This window comes from Bactrocera dorsalis, chromosome 5 (assembly GCF_023373825.1).
Source record: "Bactrocera dorsalis isolate Fly_Bdor chromosome 5, ASM2337382v1, whole genome shotgun sequence".
In the NCBI taxonomy this organism is placed as follows: Eukaryota; Metazoa; Arthropoda; class Insecta; order Diptera; family Tephritidae; genus Bactrocera; species Bactrocera dorsalis.
In genome coordinates, this window is record NC_064307.1 from 11266256 (window position 1) to 11287846 (window position 21591).

General features: G+C 36.7%; 1 protein-coding gene across 7 annotated transcripts; it reads right to left on the reverse strand.

Moving 5' to 3' along the window:
• Positions 1-9078: 9078 nt before the first annotated feature.
• On the reverse strand, positions 9079-16468 carry LOC105231449 (large proline-rich protein BAG6). 7 transcript variants are annotated; one of them, XM_029552437.2, is made up of 13 exons: positions 15895-16468; positions 15671-15758; positions 15380-15497; positions 14889-15085; positions 14698-14829; positions 13990-14637; positions 13119-13923; positions 12985-13038; positions 11554-12198; positions 10654-11331; positions 10451-10581; positions 10136-10399; positions 9079-10080 (listed from the first exon to the last, which is right to left on the reverse strand). In XM_029552437.2, exons 2-13 carry the CDS (start codon positions 15734-15736, stop codon positions 9742-9744), a joined length of 4077 nt encoding a protein of 1358 aa, XP_029408297.2. In that variant the 5' UTR covers positions 15737-15758; positions 15895-16468; the 3' UTR covers positions 9079-9741. The 7 variants fall into 7 exon arrangements, with proteins under 7 accessions (XP_029408297.2, XP_029408296.2, XP_049313384.1 ...); XM_029552436.2 differs by having other exon boundaries at positions 15671-15818; XM_049457427.1 differs by having other exon boundaries at positions 13119-13352; positions 13575-13923; positions 15671-16468.
• Between the last annotated feature and the right edge of the window lie 5123 nt (positions 16469-21591).

Consider the following 21591-nt stretch of genomic DNA (forward strand, 5'->3'; position numbering starts at 1 on the left):
TACCCCTTGCGGTAATTGAGCGTATTTCGTGGCCGACTTGGTGGAATTAACGTATTTTATTTGTTACTCGCCGTATTAATTAAGGAATTTTCGAAAATAAAAGCAAGACAACAATAAAAATAACAACGTACATTTCATTGGCGCCAAATAACGAGCGTCAGTAGTCGCGTTTAGCAGTTCTTCAACGTTCCAAATGCCGAATGAATGGAATGTGAGTGATGCCTGCTGTCACACGGCCGCGCAGCCTCACCGCCTGCCAGCGTGCCAGCCTACTTTGCCGCCAGCAAGCCAGCAAGTGCGTCTAAGTAGTACTTTTCCCTTCGATATTTTTGGGTGCATCATATGGGCCACATGCATACGAATCAAAACATTCTTCCGAAGACTACTTCGCGTGTATGCCTGTGCATATGTGTGCAATCAGTGTTTTGTGCGAGTGTGGACATTTTCCAAAATGGGCACAGATTCTTGCTGGATATACCCGTTGGTTTGGCATGCACACACATATGTCCCTCCTGCTGGCATCATTCTTTACTGGCCAACTGTTTAACGCCTCTGCGCTCCGCGTGCGTTGCCCATGGTGCGAAGCCAATCTTTTGCTGCTTGCGAATTCCTTCGTTTACGCATTCCGTAAAGTTCCTTTACATTTTAGTGCAAAACAATATTTACCAGCGTGTTAGTGCTGTTGTTACTGCATGCAGCATAACTTGTACATTGTAGCCACATACATATGGCTGTATGTACATTGTTATGTTTTCATACTAAATAGTGTTGACAGCGAGAAATGTTGGCGACGAGGCGCCCGTCATCATTTCAGCACTGCACTTGAAAATTCCTTACGCTTAATTTAATGAGAGCGCATAATGAGTAATTAACTGGGTGTCGCCAAGTGACAGACTTGCGTACGCATGGCAGCGATCTTTTGCAGGAGTGTGCTCAAGCAACCATACATAGGAGATGCATAACGGCAAATACGATTTTCATATAATTACAAAAAAAGCCGAAAAACGAAACACGAGTTTCATGCAAACACAAAAAGAAACGCAAGAAATGATCCTCAGCTTCCACCGAATAGTTTAAACCCAAGGCGCAAGAGTTGACATACTGCCAGGATACTAAGAGTAACTTCTTACCCGAATTGTGGATTTTCAAGTCTCTAACTTAACTTTTAAAGTGAAGATCTTAGAGTACTGATGATAAAAGTGGTATCAATAACCTATAAAAAATGAGTTTTAGTTATTGAACTTGGAAACATAACCTATAAATGAATAAAATGTTTAGATTAATCTATGCTTACACCACTTAAATAAAAAAACGATGTTCAAGGTCTCTTCTAAACGTAAGATTAAGTCTAATCTGAACCTATAGATCTTATAAGAGTGATATGCTTATATAAACTTAAAGATCGAACATAACCTATATAAAATGAGTTCTAGATACTGAAGTCGTCTTTTATTGAACTTTCAATCTATAAGTTCGAGACATAATACTACATAACTCACTTAAAAAAAGGAAAAAAACGTATGTCTGTTTACTTTTATCCTATCACAAATTTTGGACAACTAACCAGAAAATCTTAAGTCAAAAAGTCGGAACCTAAGCCAATACAAAAATTAATTGCTGATGAAAGTTCCTGTATGTTGTCGGTCTATAAATACGAGCTTCGCGAACCTAACCTAAAAACAAAATAGCTTTTAAATTTTAAGTTAAAAACGTCCATCTAATGGTGCTAAGTCAAAAGTTGCAACCTTCTTATTGATCTACCTTGGTGGTGAAGTGATGTACTAACTTCTGGATATTCAACAAATTCACATGACCACTCCGAGGACACCGTTTTGACTCAATTGTGGATATAAAAAGAAGGCTCTGATAGCCATCACGACTTAGTATTTTTCCAAGTGCTAGGATGGCTGAAAAATTCATTGGCATAAGTGTTGCAGCGAGAGGGAATTCTTTGAAAGAAATAAAATAGACAAAATTCACCTTTCAATTTGATCACTGCAGTACATCGGTGTTTGGGGTTCTAGGAAGATATTTAGTAACGCTGTATCCTAAGGAGTGTTAAATGCGAAAAGTAATTTACAATTTCTTTACTCCTAAAAAGCGAGTATTGGGTACAACGGTTGAAAATATCAGAACGGTGAATGTGCATTTATGTAGCACGCCACCTAATGAACCAACTCACCACAATGTCCCTGACATAAGTGAGCGCGTGCCACAATAACTGAGGCACATCTTGTGTTCCCTCCGCTATTAGGCGCTACTCATGTTGCCCCATGGAGGTCACAAAAGAGAGCAAAACAAGCGCCCAATTCAATTAATCTTGCCAACAAAGCTTTTCTTGTTGAGTTGAGTCACAGTTAAGTGTTGATCAAGTTGTTGTTATTTTAATTTCATTTTGTAATTGGACAACAACTGCTATTACAACCAATGCTTTATAAACTTTTGATTAGTGCTTCGATAAGGATAACAGCATACCTTAAAATCATTTATGAAATTTTCATATTAATACTAACTTATTTGAGCTCTTTTATGTTCATATGATGTTTGGTCTCCATAAAGTTCGTCTTGGCATTTTTGCCAATGAAAAATTAACCTACGAGTGCGTTTGAGATTTTTTGTTTCCAGGGGAACGGAATCGTTGGAAATTGGTGATTGGCAGCATCATGCGAGTCGTCCTTCCATCTCTATTAATATCAATACTATCGAAAAAATTAAAGAAATAGTGCTTGAAAATCGACTGGTTGACATCAGAAAACTAGCAAAGGCTTGACCTAATACAAACACAATTTAGTTAATGTTTTGTGTATAAACGAAAGGGATGCTTCACAAAGTAGTTGAAGATCCTACGTTCATCAAACGCATAATTTCTGGTAACGCAATGTCCCACATTCTAGCGAATAGCGTTCCAAAAATGAGCCGAAACCAAAATTCGCTGAAAACCGGTTTCACTCAAGGCTTATAGGCAAAAATAATAATAAGCTCAGGCCAATTTTGAATGCCAGAATAATAATTTGTACTATTAAAATACGCGAAACTTTTTTATTTTTGTCAATATAAGCTAAATATTATCTGATGGGAAAACCAATATTTTCCTTAAATTAAGTATTTAAAAAAAATTTAATCAGGTTACTTGATCGTTCAGGTTCTTTGATCGTTTGAAGGTTACCATGGTAAAATTTCGTATCAAAAAACATTTTTACTTATGTAAATCAGGAAGGAATAATTATAAAAGAATATGATACTATGTACATTGTGTTTTATACATATTTCGGTATTAAAGCACCAAAACAAATATTAATAATCGAAAGTCGGTGGATGAATCGATGATTTGAGTGCTCAAATATACAGTTTTTTTCAGTCGATGTGTGAGAAGTCGCATTTTCGTGGTGAAGAGTGATGCATCTTCACCCATATTTGTCTCAATCTCACGATAGTTCACATAACGATCTAGCAATAACAGTTTACGCTAAACATCCGGAAGAACAAATGATTGTCGACGACCTTCACGAAATTTGTGTTGGATTGATCAACGACCTCGATTGAATTCACCATACTATCGATAAACAATGGTCTTTGAAGGTGCTTCATCTTCAAAACATCAATTATGGTAAGTTCATCGTCGAAAGTTGTAAAACGTAATCGCGCGAAAATGTTAGTGATTTAGTTCTATTTTTTGGCCGAGATGAATATTTTAGCTTACTGTAAACAACACAATTAGTACTGGTCAAAAACAGTCAGAGTATGTATGTCATCAAAAATGTCAATCTTAACGATAAAGTTGTGAGTTGCCAGATTGCCAAACTAGCATTGCCAAATCCCACCTTTTATAACCTACGTAGGTCTGCTTTTTAACGCCTTTAATTTGGTTCGTTTATTTTATGCTTGACATCGATCGTCATATCGTTAATTACGAAGACTGGTATACAAATGATTCTTATTTTATTTTATTTTATTTTTATTTTTTTAAATTAGTTAAAGTGCCCTGGATATGGTATTTTACTGTATCCAAGTCCCAACCAATAGCATATTTCATAATCATCCCACTCTGGAACAAACGGTTCTACAAGCGCAAGTACGTATGTAAATTGGAGGATATACATACATATGTATACCTATTTTAAATCAAACGGCAAATAAAAATAATTACGTGATAAGCTATTTTTATCCACACACCTCATATCCAACCCTCTCATATTTTCTGCGATTGTTTTCTTCTGCTTGCATATTTTATTAAAATATTATAGAACTGCCTATGTATTTATTTTTAATTGGTGACATTTTTTTCTCAATTTAAATATATAAACATGTTTGATTATTCCACGGCTTTTGCTTATTTTGAATTTTTGGCACAATTGCTAAATATAACATTTCATTTTAATGAGCCACTTCATCATACAAACCGTGTTGACATTTTTATATTAACATACATATGTATGGCATATGTTTGTATGTATGTAGTTATGCACATAAATTGTTGTAGGTGACAGCTAAGGTATGCCATTAGAGATAAATATTTGATGGGAATGAATATGTGGGCAGTAGTGACATCAACAACATGTCAATTGATTTGTTAGTGATGATGGTGTGTTGGGTATAAATTCCTGATATTCATGCTAACTAATTTATCAAAACAAATAGTAAGTACGTATGTGGGGATATACACATATTTCTACAAACATTGGTACGAAAGTTCCTAGCCTCTAGCCCGATAGGATGAGTTCTCTGAAGGATTGCCACCGAAAAGTTGGAATTAAGATAATAAATTAATATACAAGTACATATACATATATATTATACATAGGTAAATACATATGTATCTCCACACATACTTGTATGTATGTAATGCAAAATACCATTTAATTTAATTTAATTAAGCTTTCCAACCTTTGAACCATTCTCTTACCGCCAGTCATTTGAATACTCTTAATACCTATTCATATATGTATGTATGTATGTAATTCCGTGCGGCGTTAAGTGCCCGGCTAACTTTTTGGTCAAATGCTGTTTCCCTTTTCATGTTGCTGGTGTTGTTGTGATAAACAATTGGTATACGGGCGCCATTGTGGTAATTAAATTGGTATTGAATTTGGTAAATTTCTATTTTGGCCATTTGCATCTTGAGCCAAATTAGTCCGAATTCCTAGAGTTGGACGTCAATACCATCAATATGTGCACATATGTACATATAGCTGAAATGGAATCTTCTGCTGTCGTCATCACATCATGTGCCGGTGATAGTGTTGGAATGCGATTAAAAGTAAAATGCCACAAATTTAATGAATGAATTTATCAATTACGTTTTGCGCTTTTATACTATGAACTAGGGCTGGTGCTGGTGAAATACTTTTATTTTTATAAATTTTGTGGGCACACAAGTGGGTATGTACTCACAGTGGGACGAAACAAAGTAAATGGTGGTATAGAATTAAAAAACAAACTGAAATTTGAAGGTAAGTATTTGTAAATAAAAAAAAAATCAAAAATTAAAAAAAAAAGAATAAAAATTTATAAAAAAAAATAATAAAGAAATTAGAAATAAATAAAAACAAAATAAAATAGTAATAATAAAAAATAAATAAAAAAAAAAATAAAAACTTTGTCAAAGGGAATATGAGTCTAAAACCGTTTTGGAGCTAGCAATTGTTAAGCCTAAGTTTATCTTTTAGGAATTTAAAAATTTCTTTGTCAGGTTTTGAGATATTATATATATGGTGGGTACCATCAGATCCAAATATATTAAATTTGGACTCATCCGAGAAAATTACCGTCTGCCAGTAAACCACTGACCGATTTTCGTTCTCTTTAGCCCATACATACCTGTCTTTTGAATCCTGCCTTTCTACGACGATTCGTTGAGACATCCATCATCACTTTTGTCGCATCAGTAAAGTCCCTTTTAATATCTGACGAGGATTTACAGCGATGTCTTGGACAATATTCGTCTATCAGACCCTTCCAGATCATTTTTTCCAAAAGAACTTGTCTGCCGAATGCGATTAAAAGTAAATGTTTTATAAAATCTGTGACAGTAGTCTGGCTAAATCCCACATTGACCGATATTTGCCTGAAACTGTTGCCTGATTCTGCTGTACAATTTTAAAGACACAGACGGAGAAACGGGGAAGGAAGCGAGCTCCATCCCAGAAGTTCGAGGACCTTTCGATTCGTAGGTCAAAAAACAATAATTTTTCATTAAACGATTCAACCGAACAATATATAATATACGTAGACTAATTGAGAGGGATTTTACGCCACGTTCAGCTAGGTAAGTTCCGCTTTAAAGCAAAAATAATATCGTAAAAAGATTGAGCGACATATAACCCATCAAAATTGGAATAACGTATTAGGGTCTGATAAAACTAAAATTAATTTGTTCGGTTCTGATGGAAAAATATACATATGTAAGACGGTCAAAAAATACTGCCTTTGATCCTAAACACGCCATAAAAACTGTCAAACATGGGGAAATACGAATAGTATGCAATTGATATTTAAACTTGTGCCAATCTGGTTATTTCGATGCCTCGAAGGTGCTATGCAGTTTTAAAAAATTAAGGCTGCACCATTAAAAATGAGTTAAATATGTATTTTATAAAAAAAAATCGGTGTTACTTAGTTTTAAGTGTTTTGTTCGAAAGGGAAAATCAAACGTATTTCTTTTTTTTGTTTAATTCAAATTTAAAACAAATTCTTTTGTTCCTTATAATGAAGTATACTCTTATCTATAATAAAAAAACAAAAATTAAATAAATATTATTTTAGTTCTTTACGCAATATTTGAAGACACGAATACAATCAGCTTGCTGCTATGATTTTTTCCAACACTGTATAATTTCGATGTTTTCTTCTGAATCTTACAAACTTGGTGGCAAACTTACATAATATATTCTGTTCAGGTCTTTATGAAAAGGTTTTCACTATTTTTGCGCCTAAACGTAGGCCTAACTTTTTTGATTGCACTATGTCAAAGCCGCTGGATGCGAATAATAGCATTGCCTCCATCGAGAGACATCAGCAGATGTTAGAGAGACTTTGTAAAGCAAATGTTAAGCTATTTATGATATGGATTCCTAGATAATTTATTGAACTTATTTGAGCGATTGATTTTTGAAAGCATTAAAATACCGCTTGTTGGGACTAAAAGTTAAAATTTTCTTGTTAAATGGCAGTCATATCAATAATTATGGATGTAAGTAGTCCGTAATTTTTTCTTTTCGAATTTTTTTCGGAGAAAAGAAACATGCCGACGGTTTTCTAATAAATTTTCGACAAAATGTGTGCCAAATATGTATATCGCTTATATGCATATTATGAAATTGTTATAGATGAAAATCGCTAGTGAAGTGAAGAGAGTCTCAGGGCCCCTATTCTGTATTTCGATTCGAAAATGTGTTTTATTTGAATTTCGAATCTAGATATCTTATAATTATGCGAAAATCGAGTTAGCGAATACCAAAAATACGATTTGGGGAATGTTTTTCGAATCGAGTTACAGAATAGAGCCCCCGAACGAGAGGTAAAAGAATTAAATATTGTGGCATAAAACATTACTAAAGTAATATGGAGGCATGCAGTTGAGTTTACAGACCTTAGCCGTTTTAAAATTATGGCTACCAACGTTCGTGGGAACGTTAAATCGTATCATCTGATTCGGTCTAATGAGATAAGCTTGCTGATCAATTAGCGGATAACTAAATGTTTTGCAGACGTTAAATGATAGGGAACAAATATGTACTGATACACCTTCAGGAATTCACGTCATAAACAGCGTTTTGAACAATAACATGACTATTTAATGCAGGCGGATTTTGCCGAAAACGTGATTGATATGGAGTCGTGCTTTCGAAATTGTAAGTGAAATATTTGATAGGGTGTGACGTTAGAAGTGACTAATATAAATTTTATATTTATTTATATACAATATGTATATGATTTACATGCCTATGTCTAGCATGACTCCAAACACCTCTTTGCATGCCCATGCACCTCGATGACAACTTATCTGAACCTTAGCATTCTGAAGGGGGACTAGATAACCTTTACAACAGCAACAACAAAAAATATAAACTTCGATTGTACCTCTAAATGTTAAACTTCTATTAGAATTTTTGACTTACCTTGGGCTTCTTTATTTTATTAAGTCATAAAATAACTTTTCTCTAGTTGTTAGATGGAATTTCGTTAGAATAAGTCTTAATGATATTATGCTGAAAAATGAGGCGGGAATGTTTTAATGAGCTACAGTTTGGAATGAACTAATTAAATTTTAAAATATTATAGCATACCTTAGGCCGCAGCAGCCAGCATTTTTAGTTATTTAAATAATACACAATCAGCGTTTGCAGATATCAGTATTGTTGCGAAGAAAAAACCTTAAGTAGCAGCATAAATCGTTTTGTGAGGCTCTAAAAGTGAATTCTTCATTGAACAAAGAAGTGCGATAATGCATTATCTCATACTGGATTGGTTATTCGTGATCATTTCACGTTTTCAACTAATATCGTGCCGCAACCACCGCATTCGCTTGATTTTCCTTCGCGTAACTACTGACAATTCAGCAAATTCACATGACCACACCGAGGACACCGTTTTGACTCAATTGAGAAAATAAAAGTTGAATTGAAGAATGCTCAGATGGCCATCACGACGGAGGATTTTTCCAAGTGCTATAATGGCTGGAAAATTAGTTGGCAGAAGTGTATTGCAGCGGGAGGGGATTACTTTGAAGGAGATGAAATGGACAAAATTAACCTTTCAATTTGATCACAGTAGTATGTACATATATATATATAACCGTTTGTCTCGGTTTCCTAGATACAAATTTCTAAATTAAGATTGTTTAGTTCCCAAACAATTTTGTGTTGAAGGTCTTTGGCCGTATTAAAATCGCCACCATTCCAGTTATGTAGTTGTGATTTTTGTAGAAAAGAAGAAAACCAGCCTTTAACTGTCGCGATAATTTTCATTCACGCTTTTCGTTACATTGTTTTTGTTTTGAAATATAAGTGGCACCTTCTGGGCTACTTCCCTTCTTGCTTTAATGCTGAAATTTTTTGAAATTACTTGGTAGACATTAACTTTATTTGCACATACAAGTGCATTGGATTATATTTTATTTGCCTTATTTTTTATATGCACTATACATAAATGTGTGAATCTTGTTATAGTTGTTTGTTATGCGTCTGTTTTGCTTTCTCTAAATGTGGGTTGTCTGCCTTAATTAAACTTAGTTCTCAATATGCGTGAAATCTTAGTGTTTCAATTTATCTTTTGTTTTTCTTTAATAATATATGTATTAATATCGTATAAAGTACAATTTTCGTGTTTTTAATTAGTATTTTCTTTTGTTTTGTTTTCCACTAACGGCTGTTCTCTTTTCCACCTGTTTCGCTGAATGCATAATTTATCAATAAGTAAACGCATAAACTTAAATAAAAAATGATAAAAATAAAATATAGTTACATACAATCAATTATTTTTTTTTGTTTTCGTTTTTGTTTTTGTATAACAAGTACCAGCAACTGCTTATTAATTGCCTCATCGTTCATTGTCACTGTCATTAAGATTTATTATTATATAACTTAGTTTCGTTTGAGTCACTTGTAATTCGCGTATACATGCTAATGTTTTTTTGCTTTTCACCTTCTCTTCTTCTTCTTCTTTTGCTTTTCATGTTTAAATATAGTGTGTGTGTGTGTGTTTATTTATGCTCATTGCCTACGAAGCACCAAACTATGATTTCTATTTGTTAACGAACTTTGCGGTATGCGGAAATTTCTCAGCTTTGTAATTGGTGTCTTTCTGCAAGCGTTCGCGCACATTCGTACGCACCGCATCCCTAAATGAAGTGTGTACCGTCGCATCGTTGGCGATTGCTTCTGTGATTTCATCGGCCGTTAGCGATTCCGCTGCGGCTGTCGTGGACGCGCGTGGTCCCACAGTCTGTATGGCTTTGCGCACACTGCGTGCTACGAGTGCGTTAATATCGGTTGGCGGTTTGTTGTTCTGTATCATTTTCCTTCGTTTGGCCGACATGCCTGATATGTACGCATCCGAGAACGGTGTCTGATTTGGCGGATTCTGCAAGCGAAATGCATTAATGGATATGGTCGCATAAAAGTTAACGGTTACTTACTGCACTTTGTGTATGTAGATCGCGTGTTATGATCGGCAACCAGTCAGTGGGGAAATTTCTATGCCACGGCTCGGAGCCGGCGCTAACGTTGGGTAATGGTTCGGCAGGCGCAAGTTCGAGTTCTACATCGTCGTCATCGTCATCGATGTCTATTGAGAATTGACTATGCGGGTTTGCTTCGGATGTAGACGCCACTTCGACCATTTCGACATCGGTTTCCAGGGGCTGTAAATTGAAAGGTTGCGGTGGAGTTACGAATGACTCCTGGTGAGTTATGGTGAGTATAAGAAAATAAATGAGAAATGAGAAGCTTACTGCATCTGTTTGCGCCACACTGGGTACATCTCTATGTACAATATATTGTTGTACATCAGTTGTGTCCGTGTTGGATGGATTCACTGTATTAATGTACATGCTTAAGAAACGTAGTGCTTCACCTCGGAAGTCTAAAATTAAATATATAAAATTAAAATAAACTTTATTCAATTTGACGGACAGCTACTGGCTAAAGAACTTACATGACCGCGTCGGCACCCAGAGTAAACGCATCAATTGGACCCAATATTGTTGGGCATTATTGCGGCCCACACACACATATAGAACGCTGTACAGACGTTTAACGAAGTCTTCGCAAGCACGTTTGATGCGCTGCTCGAACGCCGCCAGATTGCTCTGCTCATCGCGCACGATTTCGATGAATAGCGGCAACATATGTCGCAAAAGCTTCACGACCGAGTGCCGTGAATCATACTCGGGCTTCTCATATTGTGGCAACAATTCCAGTGATTCACCAAACCAGTCGACGGCGCGATTAACCGCCGGTGACATGGTCTCCTCGTTGATTGGACCACCGCCGAAGATGCGCTGATTAACGAAATTCAGTAGCTGAGTGCGCAAGTTCTGCCGGTAGTTGTCGGTGTTAGCAGCACTGGAGGAAGCCGAGGAGGAGGCGGCGGCGGCTGCAGCGGTGCCGGATGTGGATGGCGCAGCTGGTGCCGTTGGAGTATTGCGATTTTGTCCTGATATTAAGTTACGCAACGAGAAGAAATGGTTGGCTGGACGCATTGGCGGTGGCGGTGGGGGTGCATTGGTGCGTGTTGTACCTGAGGGCGCACCGCCTACTGTCGGTGTGGAACGTACATTTGGCAAGAGATCGGCAAATGCGCGTAGAGAGTGAGGATTGATCGTATTCGTGGCTAATAGGTTAGAAAAATTTCCATTTGGGAAATAGGTTTTGAAAAATGGTGGAAATAGTTTATTGTTACTAATGGCAAAAGAACCAACTCAAAAGCTATGTTAAGGTGAGCCAGTTTGCGAAATAAAGAAATCTTATTAAAATAGAAGAAAAAGCTAGTAGTTAACTACATACACTTTCCACCACTTTTTAGTATATCATTTCACTTTTGCTTTGTACTCACTTATTATGTGCGGCGTTGCATTATTCATGGAAGCATTTGCATTGGCGTTGCCGTTGCCATTCGAAGGGGTACTGGCATTAGCGGCGTTGCTATTATTACCGTTCTCGGGCTCCCGAATGTGGTGACTATTGCATGGTAGGAAGCGATCGAACGACGACATCATATTGGCTGGTATAAAGCGACCATTCCAACCGTTGGCCGGTAGGCCGCCGATCTGCAATTGAGGGCGCGATGTTGAACGTGTTTGTGTGGAAGTGGTTGGCAGCGTGCCAATTGCCAATGAAGCGGAAACAGGACGATAACCGCTATTAGGATTCAGAACGATACCAGCGGCTGGTGCTGCATTGTTGCTGTTATTATTGTTGGCATTAGCGCCGCTACTGCTACCGCTGCCACTGCTGCTACCTGTGGCATTGGCATTTGCATTGTTGTTGCTATTATTCGCAGCAGCTGTTGCCGTGGCGTCTGCGGTTGTGGCAGCGGTGGCACGTTGCTGCTGCTCACCATTGCCATTGTTCCCACCACGCGCATTTACTGGCACACTTAATATGGTGGGTGGTAGGATTTGCACATGCAGTTCGGTGTTAATGGGCGCGGAATTCACCATAGCCTGGATTAGGCGTGACATTTGCACCTGCGGGTTATCTACAAAAGAAAACGCAGTTTTTACATAATTTTTCAGAAAAATACAAAACTGTAAATTCAAGGCCAAAATGGTACGAACAGTTGTTATTAATTGAGATTAGTGCAAAACGCAACGCCATGCATGAATATTGGTTAAAATTTTTTAAAACGAAATTTGTAACTTCGAGAGTTAGATGCTAAATAAGTTATAAAAAAATAACATATAATTAACAAAAATATTGCATAAACAATTAAAAGATGTGTGAGTTTCAAAATTAGTCGAAAATAATCGGTATTTTGTGAGCTTTACTTTTCCAATCGCAAATAGCCGTTTTCACATTTCACTTTTTACGATAAAAAAACTGAAATTTTTTTATTTATATGTCAATAAAATAATAATATGCATATTTATATAAAAAAGGTGTTTTTTATTTTATTTTTCCTTTAAAAATTTATCGATTTAAAATCGAATAAATAAAACTCTCAAAAAGCTCACAAAGTAATAGTAAAATATATGTATATGTATATATAATATTAATCGAAATTAAAGTAAATTTAAAAGTGCCTATTAAGTGCCGATTTCTATTCGAAAAATGGAAAAAACCATTATTTACCAAACCTATATACGTGCTTCAAACCCAATATTATTCGCTTTATTTTGATAAAAAAAAATAGCACGACAAACACACCGATTTTATGGTCCCAAAACAATAAAAAAAAAAATTTAAATACTAATAGTGAAAATGCATTAACTCAAAACAAAATCAAAAATATAAAACTGAACAAACAACAAAAAACAAAACCTACTGCCAAAATACAATCCGCGTCTTGGTTGGAGCATTATCTCTATGGCACTATCATCTATAATAATTGCAAAATGCATGTAAAATGTACACTATAATACCAAATATTGCGTTTAACCAAACTGTACTTAGTCTTACCGTTGCTTTGCGTGGCCGCATTCGCTGCTGCCGCTGTACTCGTTGCATTCGGATTAGTTAATGGTTCATCAACCGGATCATCAATGGAACTACCACTGCCACTGCCACTTGCACTTGCAGTTGTGCTGTTGCTATTACGATTATTATCGGCGCTACCATCCGCGCCAACGCTGCCAGCACTACTACTACCACCACTATTGCTGCCTGCTTCGGCAGCAACAGCAGTATTGCCACCTGCTGTACTATTAGCATTACCGCTTGCAGTGGTCGGTGGTGAGAGGATGGTGATAGCATGATCCCGACGTGGTGATATAAAGGTGGTGCGCGAACGTGAACGATGTTGATTATTACCAGTGGCGGCGTTAGCGGCAGCTGCTGCAGCAGCGGATAAATAATTATTGGAACTAACATAACCACTATTGTTGCCTGCTTCGGTAGTAACAGCAGTATTGCTACTTGCTGTACTATTGGCATTACCGCTTGCAGTGGTAGGTGGTGAAAGGGTTGTTATGGTGACAGCATGATCACGACGTGGTGATATAAAGGTGGTGCGCGAACGAGGACGCTGTTGATTATTACCAGTGGCGGCGGCAGCAGCAGCCGCTGCAGCAGCTGATAAATAATTATTGGAACTAACATAACCGCTTTGCTCAACCAATATCGGGCGACAAGTGAGAAAACGCGGTGCTGGCTGTGAAACGTCCAACATCAAATCGGATATGGCATGCTGGGCATGCGACATATAGTGTAGCGCCTCGGAAACGCGATTGTAAAGCCGCTGTGCATTATCGCGATCGGTTGTATTCTATAATAAAGTAATCAGTATAGCATTTTATTTAATTTTTAATTAGAAACTATAAACAATACACACCTCTTCCTCGTATGTTGGATCATTATTTAACAATTCGTAGAATTGCTGTATGAAAGGATTGAGACGTGTCTGTACAGTGCGCATTTGTTCCACCACTTCCGCCAAAACTCGTGTATTGGTGCGGCGACGAGAAGGATTCTCCTCCGTGTTTGTACCTGTTGTTGTTGATGCACTCGAGATGTCTGTTGTGGATGCATCAGATGTTGTGTTAGTAGATGATGTGGTATTATTAGTAGAGCTAGTGCCAGTAGTGTCGGAAGCAAGGCTAAGATTAGCAGCAACTCCTTCGTAAGCATCATCAATAACATCTTCTATAATAACAGCAGCAGCAGCGTCGGCATCGCCATCAGCATCCACATCCGCATCAACAGCAGCAGTACTCTCAGTTGCATCCATATTTGCCACACCTTCGGCACCATTCGCGGTGGCAGCTTCACCTTCGTTGGAACCAAAGACTGTGGGTAATTGCACTACAGTTACGTTTGTGTTGCTGTTGCGACGTAACGCTGCTGAGACTGCATCTTGTACCATTTCGACAATATTTTGATTTTGTGGCAAATCAGCAGCGGTAAAACCCACTTCAACCACTGTGGATTCCATGGTCCAGCTGCCTCGCGCCAAAATATCCAAAGAGGTGTTATTAAGACCCTAAAACGCATATATAAGAAATATTAACAGTATTTAATAGTTTTATTTAGAATTATTTACCCGCTCCGGATCTTCCAAATAGGCGGCAATATTATTTGCACAGTCCAACATATGCCGAGCCACTGTTATGCGGTTCATACAAAATGACGAAGAAGCAGCAAATGGATTTACCTGCTGTTGCCCGTTATTTTGCTAAAACGAGAGTACAATTATATTTAAATGAGTAGATTTAGAAAATGATAGACACTTACAACAGGATTCATTGGTATTGCCATGGTTCCAACAACCATGCCGTCCAGTGCTCTAAACAAAGGAGAATTCCGCATTCCGCGATTGTTGGTACGTTCACGTGTGGTGGGTGTATCGTTTGAAGATGAATTGGAAGTAGAGGGCCCACGCTGTGATGGCGGTGGACGCTCAGCCACGTGAACCACTTTTCCATCGACATCTATTAATTATATTAGTAGAAGAAAACTTAAATATTTTCCATGGCATCAAAATTGTAGAAAATAAATATTTCAAATAAGCTAACCAAGAATCAATAGTGTTTTTATTTAATTTTTTTTTTTGGAATCTAACTAAATTAATTGGAATTTTATAATGAAATTTGTATAAATTAATTTAATATTCAGCATAAAATTTAATTTTTCGCATTTCAATTGTATCTAATCATAAGCTGTCTAAAAGTATTTTTTGTTTCTTTTTGGTTGGCTGCATTTTCTATTCATATATTTTGACTCACCGTATTCTTTCAATTGTTTCTCATCGGCAAGAACACGACCACAATAAATGATACGCTGTTGGTCTGCGGAAATGTTGGTTTTCTCAGCGATTTTGTCCTTAAATTCGCGAATAGTCAACTGTAGCGTAGCAAAATAATGTGAATATATAAGGGAATATATTAATATGGTTAGACAATAGCGTTACGTTGTGCGGAGGCGGTCATTTGCCGACAACCCCTCCCTCCCATCATACTAGGGAGTGGTGATCTTTGACACGATTTAGGAATTTCCAATGTAAACTGTCTACTTACCTCATTATCAATACTAAAGTCATGCGTTTGAGCATCGAGCGTTTTTACTCTTAAATTTATTAACATTTTGCGTGGTGACGGCACTGTCCTGACGAAACACCGAAAATGTTGGTTAATGTGGTGTAAGGTGTATAGCGCCTAAACGCGTCTAGCAATCACAGAAATATAATTAATTTATGCACGGTTATTTGCGTTTGAATGCGCCTTTATTATTAGTTTCGTACTTTAACAAAATTCCGTTTGATTTGTTGTTGCTGGTGTTGGGAAATTTTTTATTTTTCCAGAAAGTTTTTTACATCAGACGGTGAATGCAAACGTTGAAAATGTCAAATTCGCGCATTTGACATTTATTTGACAGTTATAAGTGAGTGTGTTTTTTTAACACGATGTTTTTTTGCTATTTTATTTTGAAGATTTGCAACGTCTAGTCAAAGGTAAAAATATGCTTATGCTATCACTTTCACTCTTTATTAATGCATCCAAGCAAACACATTGGTTGTGTTCTTTTTACACGCACACACAGAGCCTTCCAATTGGAGCACCTTGTTAGGCATTGATAGTTGGGGGGAAAAAAAGTTTTATAGGCGGCGCAGATAGGATCACTTTCACGGAGTTTTCTTAACGTTATTGATAATATACTTATGAAATGGAATTGCAGTATATTTTTCTCGCACTATAGTTTACCAAACTTTGTGTATTTATTGTAATTTGACACTCTTTTTATTGTTGTTCTCAATCAAATTTCACTGCAAGTGAAAAATCAGCATTCGACTTTTGCTCCACAACCGAAATGCTACCGGACATAATAAAAAACTTGCGTTGCCAACTATCGGTGTAAATGATGCCAGAAGCCATGACGGGAAGTGCTTAAATATTTAATGTAAATTTAAGAAAAGCAGCAATATTAAATTAAATTTTGATTGTTTCGTTGTTGGTGTTATAATATTTGTGGTATATATAATAAAATATGGTGTGTCCATTAATTTGTTTAATCTGAACGATCAGAGAACGTAAAACATATAACAGAGACGTTCAACGTGAACAGAAACGTTCTTTGAACGTGAAATACGTTCTCTGCATTTAATTTACGTTCACCGCCAGCAGTTTGCTATTGTGAATGATTCTTTGATTTTCAAAACAAAAGAAGACAAGTAGAGATTTTTAATTTACGGACGTTAATTTTTTTGCATAATTGAAATAATAATTGTTGAAATATGCTTTTACGTGGTCTTACATTCTATTTCAAAGGAATTTGTCAATAATGGCATAAAAAATGAATGTAATGGATCAAAGTACAAATATGCCTAACAAATAGGGAAAATAATGTAAATACATAACTTTTTTAACGTGCCGGAAATTTTGAATTTGTGGAATCATGCATATATGTTTGTACATACATATGTATGAGTGTATGGTTTTAGTTTGCTTACTAATCTCCATTTTAAAGCTAATCATCAGATTGTGATTAAATTAGTAAGACTCGGTATTGTGAGCCTTAGCCACGCTAGGTATATTCTGCATATATATCTTATCTTCTCCGCCTTGCATTTTGTTTATTTTTAAACACTAAAAATAAGTACATGTGTACAATAATTTTAATAAGTTGCAAAAGAGAGAAAATAATAAATTTAATATCGTCTAATCGGAATATTGTCCATTTTTTATATATATGTATATACATATGTACATATTTCACTTATCAAATATTTGTAAATTTGCAATAAAAATTTAGCCAACTTTATTCGAAATACATATCTACTTATGTAAATACACATTTATATTCAAGCAGAAGCAATAAAATAAGTAACATCATTGTACAACTGCATAAATTTGCATAGCAAAGGCACTGTGCACCAACGCAACAACAATCCACATTAGAGCCTCAGACAAAGTCAAAACAAAACGTGAGCGAACGAATTGAAAAGGAAAAAAATAAAAACAACACAAAGAAGCAAAATAATACTGTGGAAATGTTAACTTACATACATATGTCAATTGTAAATTAAGCGTGGAAATGAGCAAAGTACTGGCGCATACCACATGCAATGTGATTCCGCTGGCGAATGGCATGGTAAAAGGCTAACGCCATAGTTAACCACCAGACGCGCTAAAGAACTGAAAAGCTGTTTAACAAGAGGCGGCGTCACAAAAGGACGATTCCTTAAAAAAATACGAAATAAAAGCGAAATAGTACCCTAAACAAATATGTACATGTGTATGTACTAGTAGTATTTGCATATACTTACATATATTGACATACATACCTACATTCATATATTATATGTGTACCAAAATGCATGATAAGTCATTCGCTGCAACAACGAATTCCGTTAGGGGTGTTGGGTTATGAGAGGCGGTTTGGATTATTGTGCGCCTTGAAATGTGCAAACTTCACGGTTAACGGTATTGATAAATGAGTTGCATTTGAGGGTTTGTATGCATACATCGTACATATGTATGTACATATACATATATATTCCTGTTTTACATATACAAGCGTAATAATATGAATGCCCTTGCTTGAATATATGTATGTATGTACATACTTACATATGTACGTGTAGGTTCAGTAAAGTTCAGTTTAAATTTATTTTACCCGTAAAATATTTAAATTGCAGAAGAATGTGCTTTATATACATATGTATGTATATCAAATCATCGGAGAATTGTGGCGCAAAACAGACAAGGCATAATTTTCGAACGATTGAATACTTGTGCTTTTATTCACACACATATACATATGTATGTATGTATGTACATATACAGTAACTGAGAAATGCGATTGCTTTGAAGTGATACAAAAACAAGAAAAAACCCTTCACAGGTGCATTTCTGTTAGTAACTATGTATTCCGTTTGTATGGAAGCTACATACATACATACATATATGCTATAGTAATCCGTTCTAAACAATTTTTTTTGGAGATTATATTGTTACCTTAAGCAGTAATCCATGCCAAATTTCGTGAAGATACCACGTCAAATGCAAAAGTTTTCCATACAAGCCCTTGATTCCGATCGTTCAGTTTGTATGGCAGCTTTGTGTTATAGTGGTCCGATATCCGATATCCGACAAATGAGCAGCTTCTTGAAGAGAAAATGACGTTTGCAAAATTTCAAAATGATATCTTAAAAACTGAGGGACTAGTTCGTATATATACAGACAGACGGACATGGCTAAATCGACTCAGCTCGACATACTGATCATTTATATACATAAATACTTTAAAGGGTCTCCGACGCTTCCTACTGGGTGTTACAAACTTCGTGACAAACTTAATATACCCTGTTCAGGGTATAATAACAGAACCCCCTGAAAGGCTTGTCGGAACCTCCTGATTGACTGACTAACCTGAAAGACTTGTCACAAGTTGTTAGTAGCAGGATTACAAATATCGTTATATCGGCATAAAATATATTCAAAATCATTTTTCAAAATATTCTGGGAGATCCAGGTATAATAAGTCGCAGCTGCGATGTTAGAACTACCCAAATCATCGAAGTATAATTTATATTGTGCTAAGTTGTATTTGGCCGGTTATAAATTCAGGTCGGTTCCGTTTACGGAAAACCGATTGTAGTGGAAATTTTCATTAACCATAATATGGAGTTGCTAACCTAATTAGTTTATGATCCATTTCAGTTGAGTTCCTTAGGCAATGGAAGGTGTAAGCAGGGCCGTAGAGAGAAACCCGGATCCCGGGTATTAATGCAGTGAATTGTTGTAGCATTAAATCTGCAAGAAATTGTTGCTGAGCACCGAGCCCGTCTGAGATCTTCGGGTTCGGGAGGAATTGTTCGCGATAACCTCCCTTCTATTCTTCAATAGCTGTAGCAATTAAGGGATTATATCTACAACTGAATTAAAAAAATATGTATTTGATCTGAAAATATTCGAAAATTCGAAGTTGATCTGACAAATAGTTTCGTAGATATGATCTATAATAATATAACCTCTCAATGACTCTAGATCAGACCCCTTCTTCTAATGCTTGAATATCCGAAGGCACTCAACCCTTGAGTAAAATTTATTTCAATTAATCCATCCCTCAGGGTTTAACTACATATATTTTAGAATACATATTTTTCATATTATATTTGAAGTTTCCATAAACAAACATAGTTTTTCCGAACATTACTTCCATTTTCCTTCTAAATTGCCCGAATGTTATTACTCTAACCTCTAATTTGTGTAAACAATCTAAGTTACAGATAAATATGGCGAAGAAAGTTTAATTGCTCAGCTCGCTCATTTAACTTTATTCAATGGCGATTTAAATAAGCCAACTAACATCATAACCGTGAAACGAAGACGCGTGCAGTGCCATACAACTACAAGTACTGCTTGTGTGAAATGCATGAAATGAAATTTGTAAGCCAGAAATGTGAGTGTATGTACCAAAGCTGCTGCCTGCAACAGGCCGCAAGGCATTTTCGGCGAATTTCCTTTTGCAGCAGCACACACTCACACACACAGGCCTCTTCCACCTGTTCCTGTGAGATCTTTTGCGCAACATGCCAAGCATGAGAAGAAGGTGCTGCCTGAGTTAATATGATTGAGCGTTTTCCCACCGGAGTTTAATGCACACTTACACACAAATCCAGCGTTGAAGTGGCGTTTTTGGTTGCTGGCAAAAAATTGAAAAAAAGTGCGTAAAACGACAATCAGCTCAACGCTCACTTCAAACACAAAGGAGTGCGCACCCATACACACATATATACATATATACATATGTATATGCATGCATTAAAAATAAAATAAAATGCAGAAAATGTGAATATACTCAAAGAAAAACTACATCAAAATTTCACACCACTTGGCGCAAGTTGCTCTAACGTCCTTTTGCTGCCTTGCAGCTGCATCCTGTGGGAATTCGTGTGCTTACACCGTTAAAGTTTGCCTGCTGTGGCTTTGAATTCATGAGTGCGCGAGTGCATTGCGGCGCTGGAAATAAAGAAATGTGCGGAAATTTGATTTAAATAATGTTTGTTGTTGTTGTTGCCACTGTTTGCGATCCGGCAACTTACACGCCAACTAACACCGATTGTGTGCGGTTATGCTTTCACAAGGATATGTGCATATTTCCGCTTTGCCGCTCCGCTGGCGGCGCCAGCACCTTGGTTGGATTAGCTTAACCGAGCCTTAAATCTTGCATAAATCTTTTGTAATAAATAAGAAATGATGATGCTGCCGCGCAGCTTCGGAATTAATTTCGTTTCACCTGAGTGAGTGATGTGTACACAAGAACCGGGGGGTGGAGTGTGTAAATGTAGCTTAAGCGTGAAAATTTAAAAAGCCAGGGTGAAGAGTGCTTAGGAGTTTCAAATGAACGGATCTCGGATAAGCGGTAGCTTGTCGTTTTGTTTCGCAGCTTTAAGCCGATACAGAAGGTCGAATGGAGTGCAGCATTTTTTACTTGTTCTCAGAGCGAAATGCCGTCATTCAACAATTATAATATCTCAGATACCTTCCTAATATAAATATGGTAACGTTGCCACATCTATGATAGAAATATTTCCCAAAGTTATTTTTGACTAAGTATTTGGACATCATTACTAAACCACTTGAATTTGATGTCTATTTTCGCCGTGGCTAATGTACAAAGGACCATACATCTTCCGCGGAACCTTTCTCTCGAAAACTCGTAACGTCGACTCATCAGAGTCATCGTCCATGCCTCTGCACCACATAGCAGGACGGGAATAATGAATGACTTATAGTGTTTGGTCTTTGCTCGTCAATTGCTTACTCAGTCCGAAGTAGCACCTGTTATCAAGTGTCATTCTGCGTTGGATTTCGGGGCTGACCTAAAAGAGCGAAACTTGTATAAATCGGAGTTCTTCGGAACTTTTCTCCTTAGCGAAAAGAATGGTCGCTAGGTTTAAATCGACAAGATGGGAGACTTTTTGAAGCTAAAACCC

Excerpts from the sequence above, each read along its gene's own strand:
- LOC105231449 (XM_029552437.2), bottom strand. The coding sequence starts at position 15,736 with ATGTTAATAAATTTAAGAGTAAAAACGCTCGATGCTCAAACGCATGAC. Across the intron at positions 14,830-14,888 it reads CAATACCAATGAATCCTGTT|CAAAATAACGGGCAACAGCA; the intron begins GTAAGTGTCTAT and ends CTCTCGTTTTAG. Across the intron at positions 11,332-11,553 it reads TGCAACGCCGCACATAATAA|CCACGAATACGATCAATCCT; the intron begins GTGAGTACAAAG and ends CTAACCTATTAG.